Source organism: Phyllobates terribilis, unplaced genomic scaffold (genome assembly GCF_046119375.1).
Source record: "Phyllobates terribilis strain yellow unplaced genomic scaffold, ASM4611937v1 Scaffold_2__4_contigs__length_985480577, whole genome shotgun sequence".
In the NCBI taxonomy this organism is placed as follows: Eukaryota; Metazoa; Chordata; class Amphibia; order Anura; family Dendrobatidae; genus Phyllobates; species Phyllobates terribilis.
The window spans coordinates 94,718,443-94,739,967 of NW_027362762.1; the positions used below are offsets into that span (position 1 = coordinate 94,718,443).

Consider the following 21,525-nt stretch of genomic DNA (forward strand, 5'->3'; position numbering starts at 1 on the left):
TTCTTCCACAGTCCAAAAATTCCTGTGAAGCACCTGAAGGGTTAATAAACTTCTTGAATGTGGTTTTCAACACCTTGAGGGGTGCAGTTTTTAGACTGGTGTCACTTTTGGGTATTTTCTGTCATAAAGGCCCCTCAAAGTCACTTCAAATGTGATCTGGTCCCGAAAAAAATGGTTTTGTAAATTTTTTTGGAAAAAATGAGAAATCGCTGGTCAACTTCTAACCCTTATAACTTCCGAACAAAAAAAAAAATGTTGGTTCCCAAACTGTGCTGATGTAAAGTAGACATGTGGGAAATGTTATTAACTATTTTGCGTGACATATCTCTCTGATTTAAGGGCATGAAAATTCAAATTTTTAAAATTGCAAAATTTTCGCCAAATTTCCGATCTTGTGTGCAGGTGCCAGGAAGTCAGAGTGACTCACCGGGGCCTGCGCACAAGATCCCTGCAGTACAATGAACATAGATGGCAAGAAGAAGTGCGCAGGATTTGGCCTCGACGACTGCACATCACAGGGCACTGTGACATGCAGGGTAGGGGGGAAACATTATAATTCACACAGGAGGCGGGGATTTCTTACAGGCCCCGGGACGGGAACACAACAGAAACTTGTAGGAATAAAAAGACATTTCACAGCAACAAGACCTCTAATATGAGGCATACAGGTAGGTATAGATTTACATTTCTATCACTCGTATGCCCATATTAGAGGCCAGATAAGTGTCAGGGGGTGACAGATTCCCTTTAAATCGTACGATAAACGCTGTAGAGAAAGAAAAACAAAAAAGGATCGAAAGACCCAAATTGCCAATTTTCAGCCGTCACATTTCCCTAAATAAAAGATCAAAAACTCATATACCCCAATCGGACACCACGTAATAAACAAACCCTCATACAGCTCCTCTGAGAAAAAAAGAAAGAAGAAAAAAAGAGTTATGGTCTCTGCAAATGGTGACAAGAAACAAGTATTTTTTCTTTTTTTAGAAGGTTTCGAATCTTTTTAAACCACTAAAATAATAATAAAATATGATCACGTTTGGCATAGACGAAATCCTTCCGGCCGGGAGAATCACGTCACCAGGTTATTGTTACCGTACAGAGACGCGGTAAAAATGAACCTCGAAAAGCAATGGCAGAATTGTATTTTTTCACCACACTTTTGTCTCCTGTACATCATGAGGTAAAATAAATGGCGTCAATCAAAACTACAACTTGTCCCGCAAAAAAAAATAAAATCAAGCAGGTGTATGGAAAAATATAGAGTTACAGCTCTTAGATGAAGGAAAAAAAACGAAAGCGCAAAATGGGAATTTCTAAAGGGGTCGTCGAGGTGTTGAGGAAAGTGAAGCTTTCCAGCCTTTAGTGATGACTTTTCCCCTCACGACCGCGCCTCGTCCCCTTCCCCTCAGCTCGGCCGTGCCGCCCCGCCGATGCCACCCTGCCAGCTGGTCTGCACAAAACTTCTGCTCCCTTCTCCCCTCAGTGCGAGGACCCTCCTCTGTTTCCCCCTCCCCCAGGGCCGCCATTGGCTCTGCTCCCCGCTTTATCCCACACTGCACTGCGTGGCGCGTCATTGAACGGAGCCCATGATGGCGGCGCTGGGTGCGAGTGAAGTGATCGCCCAGCTGGAGAGCGCTGCCAAAGTTTTAATGGTGAGGAGGGTGAGGCGGGCTGCGTGTGTGACTGGCATCTGGGAGCCGTGCTGGGCATCGTGTGTGAGGGGCAGGTGCCCACACGGGGCAGGGGCAAGGGGTGCTGCCATGTCCCTTCCTGTGTCTCCCGGCTGCTGGCTGCAGTGTGTTGTACTGTGGATCTAGTGTGGGATCCTGTAGTGACCGAGCTCCTGTCCTCCCCTCCATGTGTTGGCACTGCCCACATGGTGCCATCTCTGGCTGCATGGGGGCACCAATATTATATTGTGGGGGGTGCACAATATTTCACTTGCCGAAAATGAGAAGTCGTAGAGAATCTGTAGAGCGGGTTGTAATTGCCGAGATTCACGTGATCCAGAAGGGCGACCTGATCCCGTGTACGGCGCCCCGGATTGTTTCCTTACATTGACCTGATCCCGTGTACGGCGTCCCGGATTGTTTCCGCACATTGACCTGATCCCGTGTACGGCGCCCCGGATTGTTTCCTTACATTGACCTGATCCCGTGTACGGCGCCCCGGATTGTTTCCGCACATTGACCTGATCCCGTGTACGGCGCCCCGGATTGTTTCCTTACATTGACCTGATCCCGTGTACGGCGTCCCGGATTGTTTCCGCACATTGACCTGATCCCGTGTACGGCGCCCCGGATTGTTTCCGCACGTTGACCTGATCCCGTGTGCGACGTCCCGGATTGTTTCCGCACATTGACCTGATCCCGTGTGCGGCATCCCGGATTGTTTCCGCACATTGACCTGATCCCGTGTGCGGCGTCCCGGATTGTTTCCGCACATTGACCTGATCCCGTGTGCGGCGTCCCGGATTGTTTCCGCACATTGACCTGATCCCGTGTACGGCGCCCCGGATTGTTTCCGCACGTTGACCTGATCCCGTGTGCGACGTCCCGGATTGTTTCCGCACATTGACCTGATCCCGTGTGCGGCATCCCGGATTGTTTCCGCACATTGACCTGATCCCGTGTGCGGCGTCCCGGATTGTTTCCTCACATTGACCTGATCCCGTGTGCGGCGTCCCGGATTGTTTCCTCACATTGACCTGATCCCGTGTGCGGCGTCCCGGATTGTTTCCTCACATTGACCTGATCCCGTGTGCGGCGTCCCGGATTGTTTCCTCACATTGACCTGATCCCGTGTGCGGCGTCCCGGATTGTTTCCTCACATTGACCTGATCCCGTGTGCGGCGTCCCGGATTGTTTCCTCACATTGACCTGATCCCGTGTGCGGCGTCCCGGATTGTTTCCTCACATTGACCTGATCCCGTGTGCGGCGTCCCGGATTGTTTCCTCACATTGACCTGATCCCGTGTGCGGCGTCCCGGATTGTTTCCGCACATTGACCTGATCCCTTGTGTGCGGCGTCCCGGATTGTTTCCGCACATTGACCTGATCCCGTGTGCGGCGTCCCGGATTGTTTCCGCACATTGACCTGATCCCGTGTACGGCGTCCCGGATTGTTTCCGCACATTGACCTGATCCCGTGTACGGCGTCCCGGATTGTTTCCGCACATTGACCTGATCCCGTGTACGGCGTCCCGGATTGTTTCCGCACATTGACCTGATCCCGTGTACGGCGTCCCGGATTGTTTCCGCACATTGACCTGATCCAGTGTGCGGCGCCCCGGATTGTTTCCGCACATTGACCTGATCCCGTGTACGGCGTCCCACGCTGTTAACATGCAGCAACCGGATCCTGGGTACGGTGTCCCAGATTACCTTGCATCGACCTGATCCCGGGTACGGCGTCCCATATTGTTTCCCTGCAGTGACCTAATCCCGGCATTGTCCTTCTTTACATAGTATTAGTGCATCATCCTCATGGAACCACAGAAATGTCGCTGATTTGCACACGGAAAGTAGTAAAGTCGCCAAGTGGGCGAGGCTCGAACAAATCTAATATTTACGCTGTGGACATTTTAGCGCACAGCTCATCCGTCTCTGCTGCGGAAAGGTCAAGATTTTTTTTGTTGATATTCCCCTATGAGTTCAGTTGCAAAGTGAATTTTTTTGTCCTGTGCTGTGGATTTGCTGGTGTGGAGAACCCACCACTCCCCCAAACAAAAAACCTTGACACTGATAAGACAAAAAATGATTAATCTTTTTTTGGTCTTGCCTTTCTATCTGCATTGGGGGATTTTTGCACTAAATTTATCAAAATGGGGGTACGATGTTTGATGAATTGACACCTTTTGCTTTTTTTGCACCTTTATTAGAGTAAACGGTCACACAATCTTCTCTATAATCTTGATAAGGTTTTGCGCCTTCAATAACAAAAAAAAGTATTACACTAGCGTATTGGCGTACAATTGATATCTTTGAGAAGTCACAAATGATTTAGGTTAAACTATTGGGATAACCAAAACCACTGGCATAGTGCCAAATGTAAAAAAACAAAAATACTGAGAAAACCAAGTAACTTAAAGGGGTTGTCCCCTTACAGAAAACTTTTCACCGCAGGTGCAGTTAGGGTGTGTGCACAACATTTTGTTTCCAGATGTGCGGTTCTTTCTGTAAAGGTTTTTCTAGGCAAAGCCCTTTTAGGAAAATGTGGTTGGTCTTTTCTCCATTTTACACTACTTGTTACTACTTTTAACCGCTTCACGGTTTCTAAACCTTGAATTTAAAAGAATGCACATGTGCAGAGCAATGTCGTTTTGACATTACTGTGCTCTATGTTCATTTTTTGCTGAGTTATTTGGGGAATCCTCCTGAAAAAGACATTTTTGTTTGCACGTACCCTTCGCTTTTAAGAAAAAAAAGTGAGTAACTACTTGGTACGGAGTCTCTGCCGCTGGCCTGGTCTGTGTTTGGCTGCAGCGGTAACTTCACTTCGACATTGCTACAGCCAGTCACTGGTTTCAGTGGTTCTGCTGATGTTAAAGGCACAAGCCGCCGAGTTCAGTGATTGGCAGCAGTTTGACACAGGAATGCAGAGAATGCTAATTCCATTTTCTGTTCCGTTTGTTTTAAAAGAAGAGACAAATGGAAATAATATATGGCCTAAAAGTCCTTTATCCAGCTGAGTGGTATGCAGACATGTTGCATATCCGTCAGATGTCTTGACTGCTCTCTCTGTATTAGAGATGATAGCAAAGAATAGGTTTAACACAGAGGGGAAAGTAGCTACAGTCTCAAAGAGGTCACAGAAAAGACTAAAAATAAGGGGCAAACATAAGATGAAATAAGCGCAGGATAGAAGCTGTGCTGAAATAAGGGTTGTGCACCACCAGACCTCACATCCAGCCTATATTACAGGTAGGGACACTCCCACATGAGAAAAATCTGAAACTTGGATCAGGCTGTTGTTTATCAGTGAGTTTGAAAGTTAATGAAGATTGATGACTGAAACTGCAATTTTAATAACTAAACGTAATCTCTAACGTATGTAAAAATAATCTTTTCCATGTCAAAGGTGTCATGAGCCTTTACAGGGGTTCTTCGGTTTTAAGCGACAAGTCTGCAGTCACTCAGTGACATCAGACTTGTGAATCCTCACTTCTTCTTGCGCGCTGTGGAAATTCTCCGGTGTCGGCGGCAGTCATGTAACCGCAAGTATGCGATATGCATACTCCCGGCCACATGCCAACTAGATGGGTACGGCCTCACTTAATGCAAGGCTGGAAACAGTTTAGTGGGAATGTGGCCAGGAGTATGCCTGTTGCATACTTGCGTTCACATGTCCGGCACCGGAGAATCGTTACAGCTTGCAGTGCGCGTGGTGTGAGATTTCGGAAGTCTGCAGTCATATAGAGTAACTGCAGATTTGTAGCCTAAGACCGAACAGCCCCTTGAAGTTATGTTCCCCAATTTTGGCCAAGAGTAAGAGTTTGATGCATGTGGTTTAGTGGTGGGCAACTACCGTAAACTTTACTGACTCCTCATCTCAGATATCCATAGAAAATGACTCTAAAAATGTAGGCACTAGCAGAAATTTTCTATATGTATCTGAATATGTGTGGCTTGAGGGGTTTGTCAGTGCAGAATTAGGACAACTTTCTGAATATCATTCAGGTGCTTTTTACCTATTTATTAGATGGTTCCTATCTCCATACTGTTTGACATGTTCAGCATTGTGAATTATTTTCCAGCTGGATTGGATGGAAATGGTTATTGGCACAATAACAATGTGTTTGTCTATAGCGCCCACATCTTGGGTCACCTTGGCTGTAGATCTGGCTGTTTAGGGCTGATGGTTTGTACATGGATCTGATGTAGGGGATGGTCGTCTTCTCAGTCTCTTGCAAAGATCTTCTGACAAATATAACTGCCTTGAGTGTAATGAGCTCTGTACTATAGTATTGCTGGGTGTGTGGCTGAATTAAAGGGCTTTATTAAATGTATAAATGTCTGATCAATGAGTGAACAGCTACTGAGATCTACAAAAACCTGGGATTGAAAGTGGGGGAGGTCGCTCGCTGTAGTGAATGGGAGATATAAAAAAATCTCCATATTGCCTTGAGACCAGGGCTGTGGAGTCTGTAAGCTAAACCTCCGACTCCCTCATACATGGCTCATGTTTAAGTGATAAATTTACTGTAGCACAGATTCATCTCAGCTAAAAGTCTACCATGCCCACGATGCAGAAATGAAGCAGACATTTTCCGGAGCATTTCTGCATGTCCTTGGCTGAAAAAATGCATGTGGATTTTACACTCGTTTTTACTTGCAGATTTGCCATGCGTTTTTTCCAATGCATTGTATAGGCAAATCCGCATGCGGAAATGCACAAGAAATGGTCATGCTGCATTTTTTTCCGCACCCAAAATCCGCGCACAAAAATTCCTGACCATGTGCACAGAACTTTCAAAATGTCATAGCAAGTCATGAGATATGATGTGCAATGCGTTTCTGCTGCTTTTCCGCACGGAAAAAAATGCACAAACGCACCAAATCCACATCGTGTGCACATAGCCTTAGATCAGGAATAGGACAGACATTTATAGGACATTTCATAACTTTCCCAAATTCTTATGAAAAAATATTCTCCACAAACTGCATTGAACTACTGTACTCAATTTATTAGATATTTTCAGAGTCGGTCCATTTTATACCGACTCCACAGCCTAGCTTGAGACTTAAAGGGGATGTGTGGTACTTTAATATTGATGGGCTATCAATACCAGATCGTTGGGTGTGCGACACCTGGTGGGGGAATGTGCTTAGGTGGAGCGGAAAACCACAGCTCTGTCAACAGCATAATGGCCGCAGTGGGGTACTGCAGATCCATCTCTGGTCATTTGCATAGGGGCGGATGTGCATTACCCAGCCGTGGCCACTCTGCAATTGACCAGCTGTGCAGCTCTGCAGCTGATCACATCTGGCTTTCACTGGGAACAGCTAATCGGTGGGAGTGTTGGGTATCTTACCCCTCCGATGGTGTTGAGGACCTATCCTAACGATTGGCCATTAGTATTAAAGTACCGGACAACCCCTTTAACTGAAAAATAACTGGCCTCCCGATTGGTTTCCTTGGATGAGTATGTTGTGATCCCAGTGGAAATACTTTTAAAGGGTTTGTCTGGTCGCAAGATACTGATGAGCTATGTAAAGCATAGGTCATCAGTAATCAGATTAGTGGGGGTCAGACACCCTGCACCCTCGCCAGCGACCATTTAGGCTATGTTCACACATCATGGTTTTTTTCAGCATTTTTTGCTGCAGATTTTTATGCAGATTTTCAGCTGTGTTTTGCAGTACCAGCAAAGTCTGAGAAACCTGAATTCTCTGTTCACACATCATGGTTTTTTTTGTTGTTGCGTATTTTTGTGCCTTGGTTGGGTTTTTGGAAAATGGAGCATATCACTTCTTTCAGCATTTTTTCACCCATAGGAAGTAATGGGTGGTTGAAAAAACACAAGTAAATCTCCCTTGAGAGATCCTGTTTTGCTGCAGATTTGTGACGCAAAAAAAACCATGTGTGAACATAGCCTAACTCTGTAGCGGCTGCTGTCTGGTAATGCAGAGCAGCTCTTATTCTGCTGATCACAGCTGATTCTTAGGGCTGGCATGTGTCGGACCCCCTACTCCTCTGATATAGGGATAGGTCAACAGTATTTTGTGATCGGACAATCCCTTTAATGTCTATGCCATATCCAAATGTTTGGATGTGAAACATTTGTCTCTAGGAACTACTTATTCTTTTTAGCAATCAATTCAAGATTAGTTCCAGATATTACTGCAATCGCTTCAGGTCATTTACATGCAACAATTATCACAATCTGATTTGAAACTGATGAAATTGCACGTAAATCCTAATATATAAACCCAGCGTAAAGGTAAACCTGTCTGTTCATCGGTACCTACTTATTGGGGTGAGGACAGACTATATACACTGTGTGCTATATACCGTACTTCTGGATTTCCTGTTAAGTATTGTATATGTAAGTGCATATATACACCTGATTCTATTTGTTGCTGATTTTCATAATAGCTTTTAGTATTATTTCTCCATATTTCGGGAAAGCCGAGTTACTTGGGGTGGAGAACGCTAGAAGGTCATTTCTGTAAATTCTTCAGAAATACAAGCGTGGCCATCCTTCCATTGGAGCGGACAGTATGGCCGATTATACGGCTAGTAACGCTCGGACTGTAGTCAGAGGCATCTTGAGAATTTGCTGTAGCTGCACATCTGCAGGAGAAATGTTTGAACAAGGGTGACCATTATAAGCGGAGGGGCATAGCTGACAAATGCTGTAGGTTTTAAACTTTTTATACTTTGTTTATTGCAGATTGTATTGTCCAGTCACCATATATTAATGATATATCCTTAGGATAGATGGGGGTCTGACACCCGGCACCTTCAACTATCAGCTGTTTTAAAAGGGCTATTCCCATTTCCCAAGACTTTATCCCACTAAGTAGTAGTATAATAATATTAGCAAATACCTATAATTAGAAATGTAGCATAGTTCTTCTGATTCGTTGTTGCTTACCCCATGTGCAGGGCATCGCTGTAGCTTAGGTATCCATGGTTGCAACCACTCATATAGTGACAATTAGTTGTCAGTGGTCGTAACCATGGATACCTAAGCTACTGCAATGCCCTGCACGTGTGGTAATCAACATAGCGAATCAGAAGAACTATACTACATTTCTAATTGGAGGTATTTGCTAATATTACAGCTACTACATTTTGGGATAGGTTCTTGGAGATGGGAATACCCCTTTTAAGCAGCGGCTGGATGTAAACACGTGGAACGGCGCTGCACTGCCCAGCTCCATTCAGTGTGCAGTGACTGCTGCCGGGACCTGTAGATTATCTCCGGGGTTTACAACAATGCTGGACCAAAGATCCCAATTTACAAATTTCCTTTCCTTTTTTTTTTTTTATTATTATGGTTGTAAGAAGCTATATTTGGATGAAGGGGGCTGGTATTTCTAGCTAAAGTTTTTTTATTTCCCGATGTAAACGGCACAAGCCACATGTGATGTAGTAGTAATGTCAGTCAATAATGACTGGGACAGTGACAGATGGACCTGGGGAGGGTTAGTTATTATTTTAAACTATTAGAAGCCGATGGGGAGGGAAAAGGTATTAAATGAAACCCCATGACACTAGGTTTAAGTGGCCAGATTTTGCTGTTATTCTTTGCCTGCTGCTCTTTTGAGGGTTATTTTTTATATCGCCATACAGTTCCAGAGACCTTTTTACTTAGTGCAAATAATTATGGTAGTCTACTACGTTCTGCTGCCCGCCTCCAAAAGGTATACATAGTCAAAAAATTATATACAACACAGCACATTATGACTCTGTTTGCATCAAAACTCCAAAAACTGATGGAAGTTTCTCAAGCTTTTCATAAGAAACAGTTCGTGGAAGGCACAAGGGTGCTATCTGATTTAGGTTTTTTTCAGGGACCCATAGATTTACATTGGCAAGTTTGATTGGAGAATTGGATCAAGATCGGACATGATTTTGTGCGGACCACTTGCTCAGCAAAAAAATCCAGACATTTGAACTACCCCAGAGACTATAATAAGTATGAGTTCTACCCAAGAAAACCACGAATGGAACTTGTACAAGAAAAACTGATGTCCGACTGAGACATTATAGACACTCTGCAGCAAAACGGTAGACCGTTTTTTAATGAAGACTATTTAGAAAGTTGCTTTTAGTAGGCAAATAAACAATAAAAAGCATTGTGTGAAGGTGTGCTTAGTTTTTAAATGGGTTGTTTTCTTTGAGAAAACTTTCATCCATACTTTGATATAGTTCTGAACAAAACGGAGTATTACTTGCCCTCCCCGCAGAGAGTTGGCGTTGGATCCGGGAAGGGTAAGTGTAAGGCTATGTGCCCATGTTGCAGAAATGAAGCAGAAAATTTCTGCAAGTCCTCTCCCGGAAAAACGCATGCAGAATTCCGCATGCCTTTAATGCGCGTTTATCGCGTGTTTTCCAAATGCGGAATTGCCTTGCATTTTTAAATGCATTGCACAAGGCAATTCTGCTTGCGGAAACGCAAAATTAATGGACATGCTGCGGATTTTTGAACGCAGCATAAACGCTGCGGAAAAATCCGCAGCATGTGCATAGAACTTGCGGAATGCCCTTAGGGACCATGGGGAGCGGATTACCTAGCGTTTCGCAAGCGTTTACGCTTGAAAAACGCTACGTGGGCACTCAGCCTTAGGTTATGTTCACATGTTGCTTTTTTGCTGTGTTTTTTTTTTCTGCAGGAAAACCTTCTCTCTTGGCAAAAAAAGAAGCAGAATCAAACATGTGGTTTTTGCTGTGTTTTTTTAGGATCCCAAAGTTCAGCTTTGCTTCTACCACATGAACACAGGTCACCAATGGCAGAGCATTCAGTGTGTAGGACACTGTTTACTTTCACACTTTGGTCAGCCATTAATTTGCTCAGGCATTGTTCAATTTCTTACTTTGGTTGGCCACAGGTATTGTTCAATCTCACACCTTGGTCAGCCAATGTTTACACTGTACACATAACTAATTTAATTAAACTGTACTAATCTAAACTGCCATCTCAGGTGACCAAGACAAGATGGTACATTTAAGAGAAATTACAAAAATAAATGAGTTTCACACACTGCTGTACTTGCTTTTTTTTAACTAAAAACGCAGCAAAACCTATTATCTGCGTTTTTTTGCACCACCCATTGCTTTCAGTGGGTGAAAGTAGTGACTTGCTGCATTCTGCAAAGCCCAAGGTTTTGCACAAAATGCTGAGGACAAAAAAAACAAACAAGCTGTGTGCATGAGATTTCTGAAATCTTAGACTTTTCTGGACTGTAAAAGGCAGGTGAAAATTTGCATAGAAACAGCTGAAAAAAAATGCAACATGTGAACATAGCCTTACACTTTTTTTTATTTTTATCAGCGTATGGACAAAAGTGTTCTAAAATAAAACAACCCCTTTATGAAATTATATAGAGGGTCCTACAGTTTTGTAATATTGAAACGCTTATCTTTGTTGCAGTTTCAAGGTAAATCTTCTCCGTTTCAGCATGATGTGTTAATACACCAGATACGTTGAATACCCTGTTCTGCATTAACACTGCTGCCCTTTCAAGAGGATTTAACTGTGACCTGTAAATAGACCCTTTGGTCCAAAATACTTGAACATAAGTAAACGGGGTAAAAACGACCACTGATTGTTTAACGTCTCCAGTCGGTTGGTGTAAACCTCTTTAGACAAAACAGTCTTAAAATGCATCAGGTTCATTGTAGAAGTTCATGGTGTCTGATTTAATCTGTCTAATTTTAAGACTGATTAGTCTAAGGCCACGTTCCCACCTTCAGTATTTGGTCAGTATTTTAGATCCGTATTTGTAAGCCAAAATCAGGAGTGGGTGATAAATACAGAAGTGGTGATGTGTTTCTATACCGTTCCTCTGATTGTTCAACTCCTGATTTTGTCTTACAAATACTGATGTAACATACTGACCGAATACTGAACGTGTGAACGAGGCCTAAAGCCCCAATCATTTGGGTTCTTTAAGTGTCTTTCTTTTTTTTGTCTTGTGGTATTCATTGTGATGTTTTGCACCAAATATTTAAAAATTAGATTAGATCAAAAGTCACACCATTGTTTAATTTTTGGGCAATGAAAGACGAACATGCCGCGTTTTAAACTGGACGGATTTTTTACTCCAGTATGGTACCGGAGCGCAGTACTGAAATTGTTACATTTTGAAAAGTCTCACGTGATAAACTAGGCTAAAACATCTGAATAAGGAAAGACACATTGTCAAAGAACCAAAAAAAGTGCAAATTAATTCCTGCATAAAGCAGAAACAGACGAGTCGCTATTTGCACCTTTTTTCCGGAGTAAAAATGGTTGTAAGATAATGAAGTTTTCTTATTTATTTCAAGAATTGTGCACCGCAACTCCGGCACGTTATTTTTCAGCCCACCGTGTTGCACATATGTCTCTCTGAAGAAGCCACGTCCCTTTTCCTTGAAGAAACGCCCACTTGTCAGCCAGGGTGGACACAGTGCCTAAAACACAATAAATTTGGTGCAGGTTATGAGACTTTTTTTTTTTTTGTAAAGTGTGCCAGAGTTTTGACATTTTTTAGCTTGATAAATCTCCCCTACTGGAGGATTGCTTTTCCAGGCCTGGCTTATACACTTGTCAGGTTTTTAAAGAGAATCTGTCACCAGGATTTTTTCTACCCCCGTCTAAGTGCAGCATGATGCAGGGGCACAGATGCTGACTCCAGTGATGCTGGACCACTTACTGTTCTTTTGATAAAATCCCTGTTTATTTCTGTTGCAGATCTGTTTTCAGAATGCTGAGCGGTGTATAACCCGCCCACTGATTGTAGAATAGGCAGAAAGCAGCCAATCAGTGGGCAGGGGGTGGGATTATCCGGAACTCATAAATATGGAGAACTACATGGCAGCAGGACATTTCATAACTTTCCCAAATTCGTATGAAAAAATATTCCCCACAAACTGCATTGAATTACTGTACCCAATTTATTACATATTTTAGGAGTCTGAGTCGGTCCATTTTATACTGACTCAGACTCCACCAAAATGGGCTCCGACTCCACGACTCCGACTCCACAGCCCTGTTTACTAGTCTTCTAGTGATCTCCTACAGTGACTTTATCAAAAGTACAGCAAGCTGCCCTTAAGTGACACATCATTGGAGTCAGGGAATTTGTCTCTATATTATGCTGCTTTCAGATTAGGTAGCAAACTCTGGTGACAGATTCCCTTTAAGCCCAGGTTTCACGACCATATTATGCAGATCAATATTGTGTTACCCTATGGGGCACAAGAAATATAAGGGAAATGCACATTGTAAACTGTATGTCCACTCTGTGTTTTTGAAGTCTTTATCCGTGTGCTGTCTTATTGACCTACCTGGTGGCAGATATAGCTGATGCTTGAGGATGGAACTGAAATAACAAAACCTTCTTTTGTATCTACCATGAATGTTCAATATTAGAAAAATGTCATGGGGAAGAGGAGACGTGGACCAGCGCTATTTAATAGACTTAGGCCAAAATGAGCGGTGCAGTGGGTGTGTGTCTGCAGACTGGAGCGCTGTCAGGAGACATTGGTAGGAGGCAGGTCCCTGCCATGTCTTGTCATTGTGCCTGGCGCTCCACATGGCAAATTGCAGGTATTCACCAAGTGAATGGATCTGACATGGTGTATGTATACACCTGACTTAGAAAAACAGCCTTCCTTGTGACACACGTTCCAGTCGTTTTCCCGGCATGTTTTTCTGGCATCCTGGTAGAGGAACAGGAGAAGACCTCTAATATCTGTATAATTTGCTTTTTATAGTGAACTAATACTATATTTATTGTATTATTTATTTAATATATTCACATGATCCAGTGCTTGCTATACACTGGTCCAAATTGGATCTACTGTAGACGTTTTCTGGAATAAATGTTGCAACTTTGGTGCCCAAATAAATTGTGTAAAAATGTGCAAAAAATCTGCAACTTTTGTCAAGTCCTGGGCACATGGCACATGGTGAATCCCACTTGTCATATATCAGTTTGGTGCTTTCATTAAGACTAGTATACAAAACGGCAGTCTTAAAGGGGTATTGTCCGTTCTTAAATTGCTTTAGCATGAAAATAAGCAAGTTTACAATTGACTTTCTTTTTCTCATTCTCCTAAAATAACTGCTTTTATCTTTCATAAAGTACAGCTGGCTTCCATACATACAGTACACTTTATTGATACCGAGGGAAATTACAGTATCGCAGCAGAACATAGACATGAATTACAGCATAACAGTAGAATTTTGCAGGTACAATCTCATACATTCCTATTCATATAATCTACCATTAGAACACCAATAATACACCAGCCACTTGGCGAATTTGACACTTATGGGATTGAACAACAACTACCTAGCAGTCGGCTCAAACTATTTCCTGTATCTTTCCTTCTAAGGCTATGTTCACACATTGCATTTTTTCAGCTTTTTTAATGCATTTTTATGCGAATTTTCAGCTGTGTTTTACAGTACCAGCAAAGTCTAAGAGATTCCAGAAATCTCATGCACACAACTTGGTTTTTATTTGATCAGTATTTTGTGCTTTGCATGTTTTTTTGCAGAATAGAGCATGTTACTACTTTGAGCAATTTTTTCGCTCATTGGAAGTAACGGGTGGTGAAAAAAACATTGAAAAAAAAAAAAAAGCACCAAAAATGCAGGTGTCAGGTTTTTCAGCATTTTTTTTTGTGCCAAAACCAGAATTGAAAACTGAACTTTATTTACATGCATAACAGAGGCAAAAGGACAGTGGAAAAAAAACAGCAAAAAAGCAATAAAAATCCTGAACCAACCTCCTGCCAAGAGATCAAGTTTTGCTACTGAAAAAAATGCTGAAAAAATGCAATGTGTGAACATAGCCTTACATCTTAGTAGGTTTAGACCAGGGCTGTGGAGTCGGTATAAAATGGACCGACTCCAACTCTTAAAATATATAATAAATTGGGTACAGTAGTTCAATGCAGTTTGTGGGGAATATTTTTTCATGTCCTATAAATGTCTGTCCTATTCCTGATCTAAGGGATCTAGACCGTTAGCGGAGATGAATCTGTGCTACAGTAAATTTATCACTTAAACATGAGCCATGTATGAGGGAGTCGGAGTCATGGAAATTGAGGAGTCAGAGGTTTGGCTTACCGACTCCACAGCCCTGGATTAGACGATTGCTGAAGGTGCTCCTCTGCCTTATGAACCAGGGCTGTGGAGTCGGTAAGCCAAACCTCCGACTCCAACTGGCAGGTGCAGTGTTTCATGGAGCGCGCCGGAGGTCACTTTTCAATACATCTGAGTGCGTCATTCTGGCTCTCATAGACTTGCATTGATCTCTTTTGATGTAACTTCTGGCCAGTCAGAAGTTACGGGCACAAGATGACTTCTGCGGGACCAGAGAGGCGTCAGTAAAAGGTGAAGCCGCCAGAAAGTGAATATAAAAACGGGGGCAAGTTGCTTACATTTAAAGCGCCACTCCAGCGCTGAAAAAAAACAAAACTATGGAGTGATGCTTTAACATCCCAACCACTTGATTTCTATACAGCAGTTAGCTGATCTCCCTCCTCCGCTAATCTTTTGAAGAGATGTAGTCCTAAATCACCAGCCCCCCAGCTATCAGTCTTACTCAAGGCCTATATCTCTCTGTGTAAATACAGGGATAGCAGTGCAGACTCCAGAACAAACCATTGATAGCTGAACCTGTTGCATCAGAACTTGTGCTGAGCTTTATATTTCTACTAATACTACAGTATTACTCTTCACCAGAGCTGTCACTCAAGAAGGAGAGCGCGCCTGCCATAAACCAGGAAGTAAGGAGACTGCATAGCTCTGAGCTGCTCAAGAGACTAGTTGAAAATACCTCTTTACTGAATCGAGACCACTGTCTAATGATAATTGTAAAGTTATAGTTTTATAGTCTTGCTTAACTAGGTGTTTCCTTAATATTTAAGTAGTGGAATTTATCCTGTTATAACCAAAGTCTTAAGTGAATATCAAACACATTAGTTACAAGTATATAGATGCTGTTTGGGCAGCCTGTATTTCCTCAATGTAATAGTTTTAGGTGCAGGTAGACATTGCCAAAATCTGTAAAGAAAGTGTGTAGCTGGCAGCTCTCGCTGAGAAGGACGCACGTTAAAAATCTCCAAGGAACCCACTTAGAGGTGTAACCGCATATAGGTAAATAGACAGCACCCAATCTAGGGTGATTGATTCCAAAAGCTTTTAGAATTGATCACTCTGGATTGGATGCGGTCAATTTACCTAATTGCCAAAACCTGTCTACAGGGCATTGAGAAAGTTGCGCAGAGTGATTGTGGGTGACCTTGAAATACCCCCTCTGATGTCCTGCACCTCCCTGCAACCCCTTGCTTGCCTCCTTTGAGAAGTGAGCAGCAGAAATTGGCAGTGAACACTTTGGTCATCCATGAAGAAGCCTGGAGCAGGTGTGGGTTCTTAAGATTTGTCAAGGGGAGTCCACCCATCCCCAAACCCCACCAGAACGATGGGGAAAGGTTTGTTGGGGGCCATTATTGTTAAGAGTGCATGTGACTGACCAAATCCTCGTTCATTTGTGTGTGACGCACACAATTTTTTGGCTGGAAAAAGCACAACCTCAACTCTTTTTTTTTTAAACGGATAATTAGAAATTCCTGCAGGCAGTTTGGTGCCAGTTAATATCACATCTGTTTTTAATAAGAAATTATTGGACTGTTCAGTTTATGAAATTCCCAGTGGAACCTGAGCGTCGGTGCAGACTTGAAGTAAGTTAGCGTGGATTTGACGCAGCGTTTTTCGGTGCACATTTCAAGTTATTTTTTTGTGCAGAAAAAGTGGAATTCTGAAATTAAAAACGCAACTTTTTTTTTTATTTTAATTTACATGGTTTTTTTTTTTTTTTTTTTACAGGCTCCCTTTATAAGGTTATAAGGAAAAAAAATGTACCACAAAACACACAATTTAACAGCGTCTTTAAGTGTGAAGCGGGTTCGGGTTTTCACGAAATAACATCTTCTTTGCTTGAACTATTGAACTCTGAAATTAGTGGAGAAAAGTATGCAGAAGAAAGCGGGAAAAAAATAAATGAATCGCAGGGCACGATTCATCAAGACCAGCGTGAACAACGCTGGTCTTCATGAATTGGGCAACACTTGATTTTTTTTTCTTCTACTGCATACTTTTCCACAAAGTTCTGTGTTCAATTTCAGTTTAAGGGCTCGCTCTCACTAAATTGAACGAATGCAATCTGAAAAAAATGTATGCTGTGATTGCATGCAAAATTCGGTTCACACACACCCATATAAGTCTATGGGTGCTTATGAAATAAAGCACTGCACTTGGATATCACCGGAGTGCAGTGCGATTCCTGCAGACACCGGCAACAGAGGAGACTGAGAAATCGGAGCACAGAGCACTGACACTCGGCTCATGCTCGCAGCAGAGCCGAGTGTCATTAGCATATCGCATCCGATGCACTCACATTAGATGTGATATGCTAGTTGGACCCCGGCCTAAGTCCTATAATTTTGGCACAACTCCCAAGTTCCGCCTAAATTTTTCGACTTTTCAAAGCTTTTATGTTAGAATTCTGGCGTGAAAGCTTTGATGTTCTCGCGTAGCATGAACACTGCGGGCCCGATTCATCAGAGACACTGATATTGGTGGCCGATTAGTTTGGCGTGGTTCTGACTTTGGGCAGTGATCTACTGGTCGAAAATACTGCTCGTTGCGTCTGAATGGGACAAAGCTGCAATCCCCAGCACAGACGTTGCAAGCAGAGCTGTGGAGTCAGTATGCCAAACCTTCGACTCCTCAATTTCCCTGACTCCACAGCTGTACCTCACTACTGAGCGTGTACATAAAGTGCAGCACAGATTCATCTCAACTAAAGGCAGAGATTCTGAGATCAGGAACAGAACAGACATTTTATAAGACATTACATAACTTTCCCAAATTCTTATGAAAACATTTAGAGCCCATCCTGCATTGTACTACTGTACCCAATTTATTATATATTTTAGGAGTCGGTCCATTTTATACCGACTCCACCAAAAAGACATCAACTTGGACTCCACAGCCCTGCAGCATATATTATGTTTGCTTTAAACTATGGAGGCCGAGCACCATGGTCCTGTGAAAGAGCTGATGAATGGGGATGATGGGAGTCAGATCCCTGCTGATCTTATTAGGATTTTAAAAGCCTGGATAACCCGTGTTCGCATGACTGCTCCCTTATTTTTCTCCTGAGGTCTGGGGCAGTGCAGCACAGCCCCATTCACTTATTTCCATAGTATCACTATACTTGCCCTGAAAGTCTACAGCAAACAAGCGAGGGTCCGCCATGCTGCCCCGTATCTTCACCTTTTATTGCAACACTTGTGGTTGTGTCCTTCGAGGTGTTATCTGTGTGTTTTCTATGCGGGAAGGAGACACTCTGCTCAATGCATTCTATGGAGTTTATGGTTTCTAGGATAAAATGTGAGTGAATAAATTCCTCGTAGTGCAATCTGCATGATGTGCTGTATAGTATACACATTAATCTGTTTTTTGTCCTCTTATGGGGAACAATAACAAATTGAGTCATGCTATATCTTTTTGGTGTATGCTCCTATGCTGTGAATACGCTTCAGATCTGACCCATACATTGTAAAGAATCTGCTGCGTAAATTGACCTGAGGTGCAGATCTTCAATTTGTATCACATTAACTTATGCTGTGAATTTTTACCCTCGTCAATTCAAGCGATATCCGCAGAATATCCGCCAAGCAATTTACAACAAAAACTGCACAATTTGCTGCAAAATACATCCCTCTTTGTTTTTGCAGATTTCTGTTTTCAATTTATTTTAATTTTTTTTACTGGTGCAGTATTGTAGGAAATAAACTATTACTAACTGGAAACTGTCAGCAAGCAGGCTGGAATAAATAGAAGCCTCTGTTACCCATCTAGTGCTTGGAGTGCATTCCTGCTGTGGAGAAGAATGACTCCCACTGTGGATTTTACTGCAAGTTTGCACCAGATTTTACCCTCTGCCTTTTAAAATGGCTTGTGGCATAATCTCAGCAAACTGTCACGGATGTGTCCGAAGTGACAGTCGCCCTGCAGTTGGTTGCAGGAGATCTCTACATTTGGCATTGCAGACACCTTCTTAGAGGCTGTCTCTCTAGGACCCAGTGGCTACCTTCCTCTGGCTAATTAACACCCTGGCCTGAATGTATAAATACCTGCTGTCTGTTAGAGGGAGGTGCCGGCGATACTCATTACTTTGTGAAGACTTGGAGCAAGTGCATTACTTCATCCTCTCTGGAGCTTTGAGGATGGGTGTTCCATCTCTCTGAAGTCAGCTAAAAGCTAAGCTATCTTCTCTTGTTTGTTCCTGCTTGTTGTCTTTAGTGGTCAGTGGGGATCGACTAGTACTCATCCCCTCCCTTCCCTAGCCAGGGCCCAACACCAGTGAAAGACAGGGCGAGGTTCGCGTGCGGCGATTGATGAAGAACCAATATAGGGACGTTAGTGGTGACAGTAGATCAGCCTAGGAGGTCTCCACTCCCCCCTTTCCCTAAACTCTGGGCTCCCCTTTCCTCTTCCCTTTTGTGTTGCACTAAGTCTTTCCCACACCCTACGTGACGTATAAACTCCAGTGAAGGAAGATCTTAGAGGGTTGTTTCTCTTTAAAAAAAATAAAATAAAATTGGTATGGTAATGTTAGGTCTTGTGTAAAATAACAAAATCCGATTTGGCTGCAGCATCAGTGTCGCATCGACAGTGCACATTACCGCTGCAGCCAATCCCTGAGCTCAGCGGCTCTGCAATGTAGCATCTTTTTGTTTTTTTTTCCCCACATTGTTGTACTCGGGGTTACTGTGTGAGCCAGGGTTCATCCAGCCATACATGCACTCATATTGCACTGTGTGTAGGAAGCATTTATATAAGGAAATTGTTAGGTCGGCTTAGTGTTTGGTTTGAAGCTACAGATAAAATGTATTTTCTAGCTCAAAAGATGCAAACACAATCTGCGATTTGGTGTAATTGAGTGTAATGACAGAGTGTCCTCTAGATGGCGCTATTTCCTCAGTAGGTAGAGCCTGTGCTGGGAAGGAAGCGTGCTTATAAAGAGCCGAAATTTCTAGAGCCTAATTACCCAGTATATACCGTGATTGAATATAATCTATTAGGGATTCAGTCTCTCAGGCATTAGGTAGCGTCCACACAGGCACTGGTTTATAGGGTCGCAACTATGTGATGTTTATTTCCACTGGTTGCACAGTACCAAAACAAAACTATGAACACAAAATCCCTAGTCTTGTCCAACAAAATAGACCCTGGCTACTCACACACGGCTGAGCTACTACTCCCAGTTTGGTCAAACACAACAGCTATTGTCCATAGCATCCAGTGATACTTGCAGCTTGGTGCACACGGCCTGTGCAGTCTCTTCTCAGAGATTCTGGCTTGTCTCTCCTCCTCCAGATCCAATCCACTCTGGTCAGCTTCCACCAGCTGATTAAGGTGAACAGCTAGCCTGGTTATATGCAGAGCCAGCCAGGTGCAAATAATCAGGGCCTGTACAGCTAGGATTTAACCCTACGGAACGGTACTGGTTACTGGAGAAGACAGCCGTAAATGAGTATAATAGTATAACACTCACACTACATAAACATATACACAGATTTAGTAAAAAAAAAAAACAACTTATTTTTTAAAGTTTTGGAAACCACTTTAAGAGTTAGTCTTTCTTGATAAATGATCTAAAAACCCTCCTTGTTTAATGAATGTTTAAAATCTTATGGCTGTAACGCCTGGTCGCATCTTGTTATTTATTTATACTAGGTACCATGGAGTATTATTACATTATCCTGCAGTTAAGTTGCTGGGGTTGTTCATTTGGGACACCACCTTTTACATAATAAAACTCTCTCAGCCGCCCCTTTTGGTTGCTTGGTGTCTCTCAGCCGCCCCTTTTGGTTGCTTGGTGTCTCTCAGCCGCCCCTTTTGGTTGCTTGGTGTCTCTCCGCCGTCCCTTTTGGTTGCTTGGTGTCTCTCAGCCGTCCCTTTTGGTTGCTTGGTGTCTCTCAGCCGTCCCTTTTGGTTGCTTGGTGTCTCTCAGCCGTCCCTTTTTGGTTGCTTGGTGTCTCTCAGCCGTCCCTTTTTGGTTGCTTGGTGTCTCTCAGCCGTCCCTTTTTGGTTGCTTGGTGTCTCTCAGCCGCCCCTTTTGGTTGCTTGGTGTCTCTCAGCCGTCCCTTTTTGGTTGCTTGGTGTCTCTCAGCCGTCCCTTTTGGTTGCTTGGTGTCTCTCTGCCGCCCCTTTTTGGTTGCTTGGTGTCTCTCTGCCGCCCTTTTTGGTTGCTTGGTGTCTCTCTGCCGCCCCTTTTGGTTGCTTGGTGTCTCTCTGCCGCCCCTTTTGGTTGCTTGGTGTCTCTCTGCCGCCCCTTTTGGTTGCTTGGTGTCTCTCAGCCGCCCCTTTTGGTTGCTTGGTGTCTCTCAGCCGCCCCTTTTGGTTGCTTGGTGTCTCTCAGCCGCCCCTTTTGGTTGCTTGGTGTCTCTCAGCCGCCCCTTTTGGTTGCTTGGTGTCTCTCAGCCGCCCCTTTTGGTTGCTTGGTGTCTCTCAGCCGCCCCTTTTGGTTGCTTGGTGTCTCTCAGCCGCCCCTTTTGGTTGCTTGGTGTCTCTCAGCCGCCCCTTTTGGTTGCTTGGTGTCTCTCAGCCGCCCCTTTTGGTTGCTTGGTGTCTCTCAGCCGCCCCTTTTGGTTGCTTGGTGTCTCTCAGCCGCCCCTTTTGGTTGCTTGGTGTCTCTCAGCCGCCCCTTTTTGGTTGCTTGGTGTCTCTCAGCCGCCCCTTTTTGGTTGCTTGGTGTCTCTCAGCCGCCCCTTTTTGGTTGCTTG

At 43.5% G+C, this 21,525-nt stretch overlaps 1 protein-coding gene across 1 annotated transcript in view; it reads left to right on the forward strand.

The window, feature by feature from the left end:
- Positions 1-1,526: 1,526 nt before the first annotated feature.
- XPO4 (exportin 4) overlaps positions 1,527-21,525 on the forward strand; it is a 101,221-nt gene continuing 81,222 nt past the window's right edge. Inside the window, exon 1 of the mRNA XM_073662345.1 lies at positions 1,527-1,655. Coding sequence (XP_073518446.1) covers positions 1,590-1,655 — 66 coding nt within the window. The 5' untranslated portion in view covers positions 1,527-1,589. The remainder of the gene's footprint in view (positions 1,656-21,525) is intronic.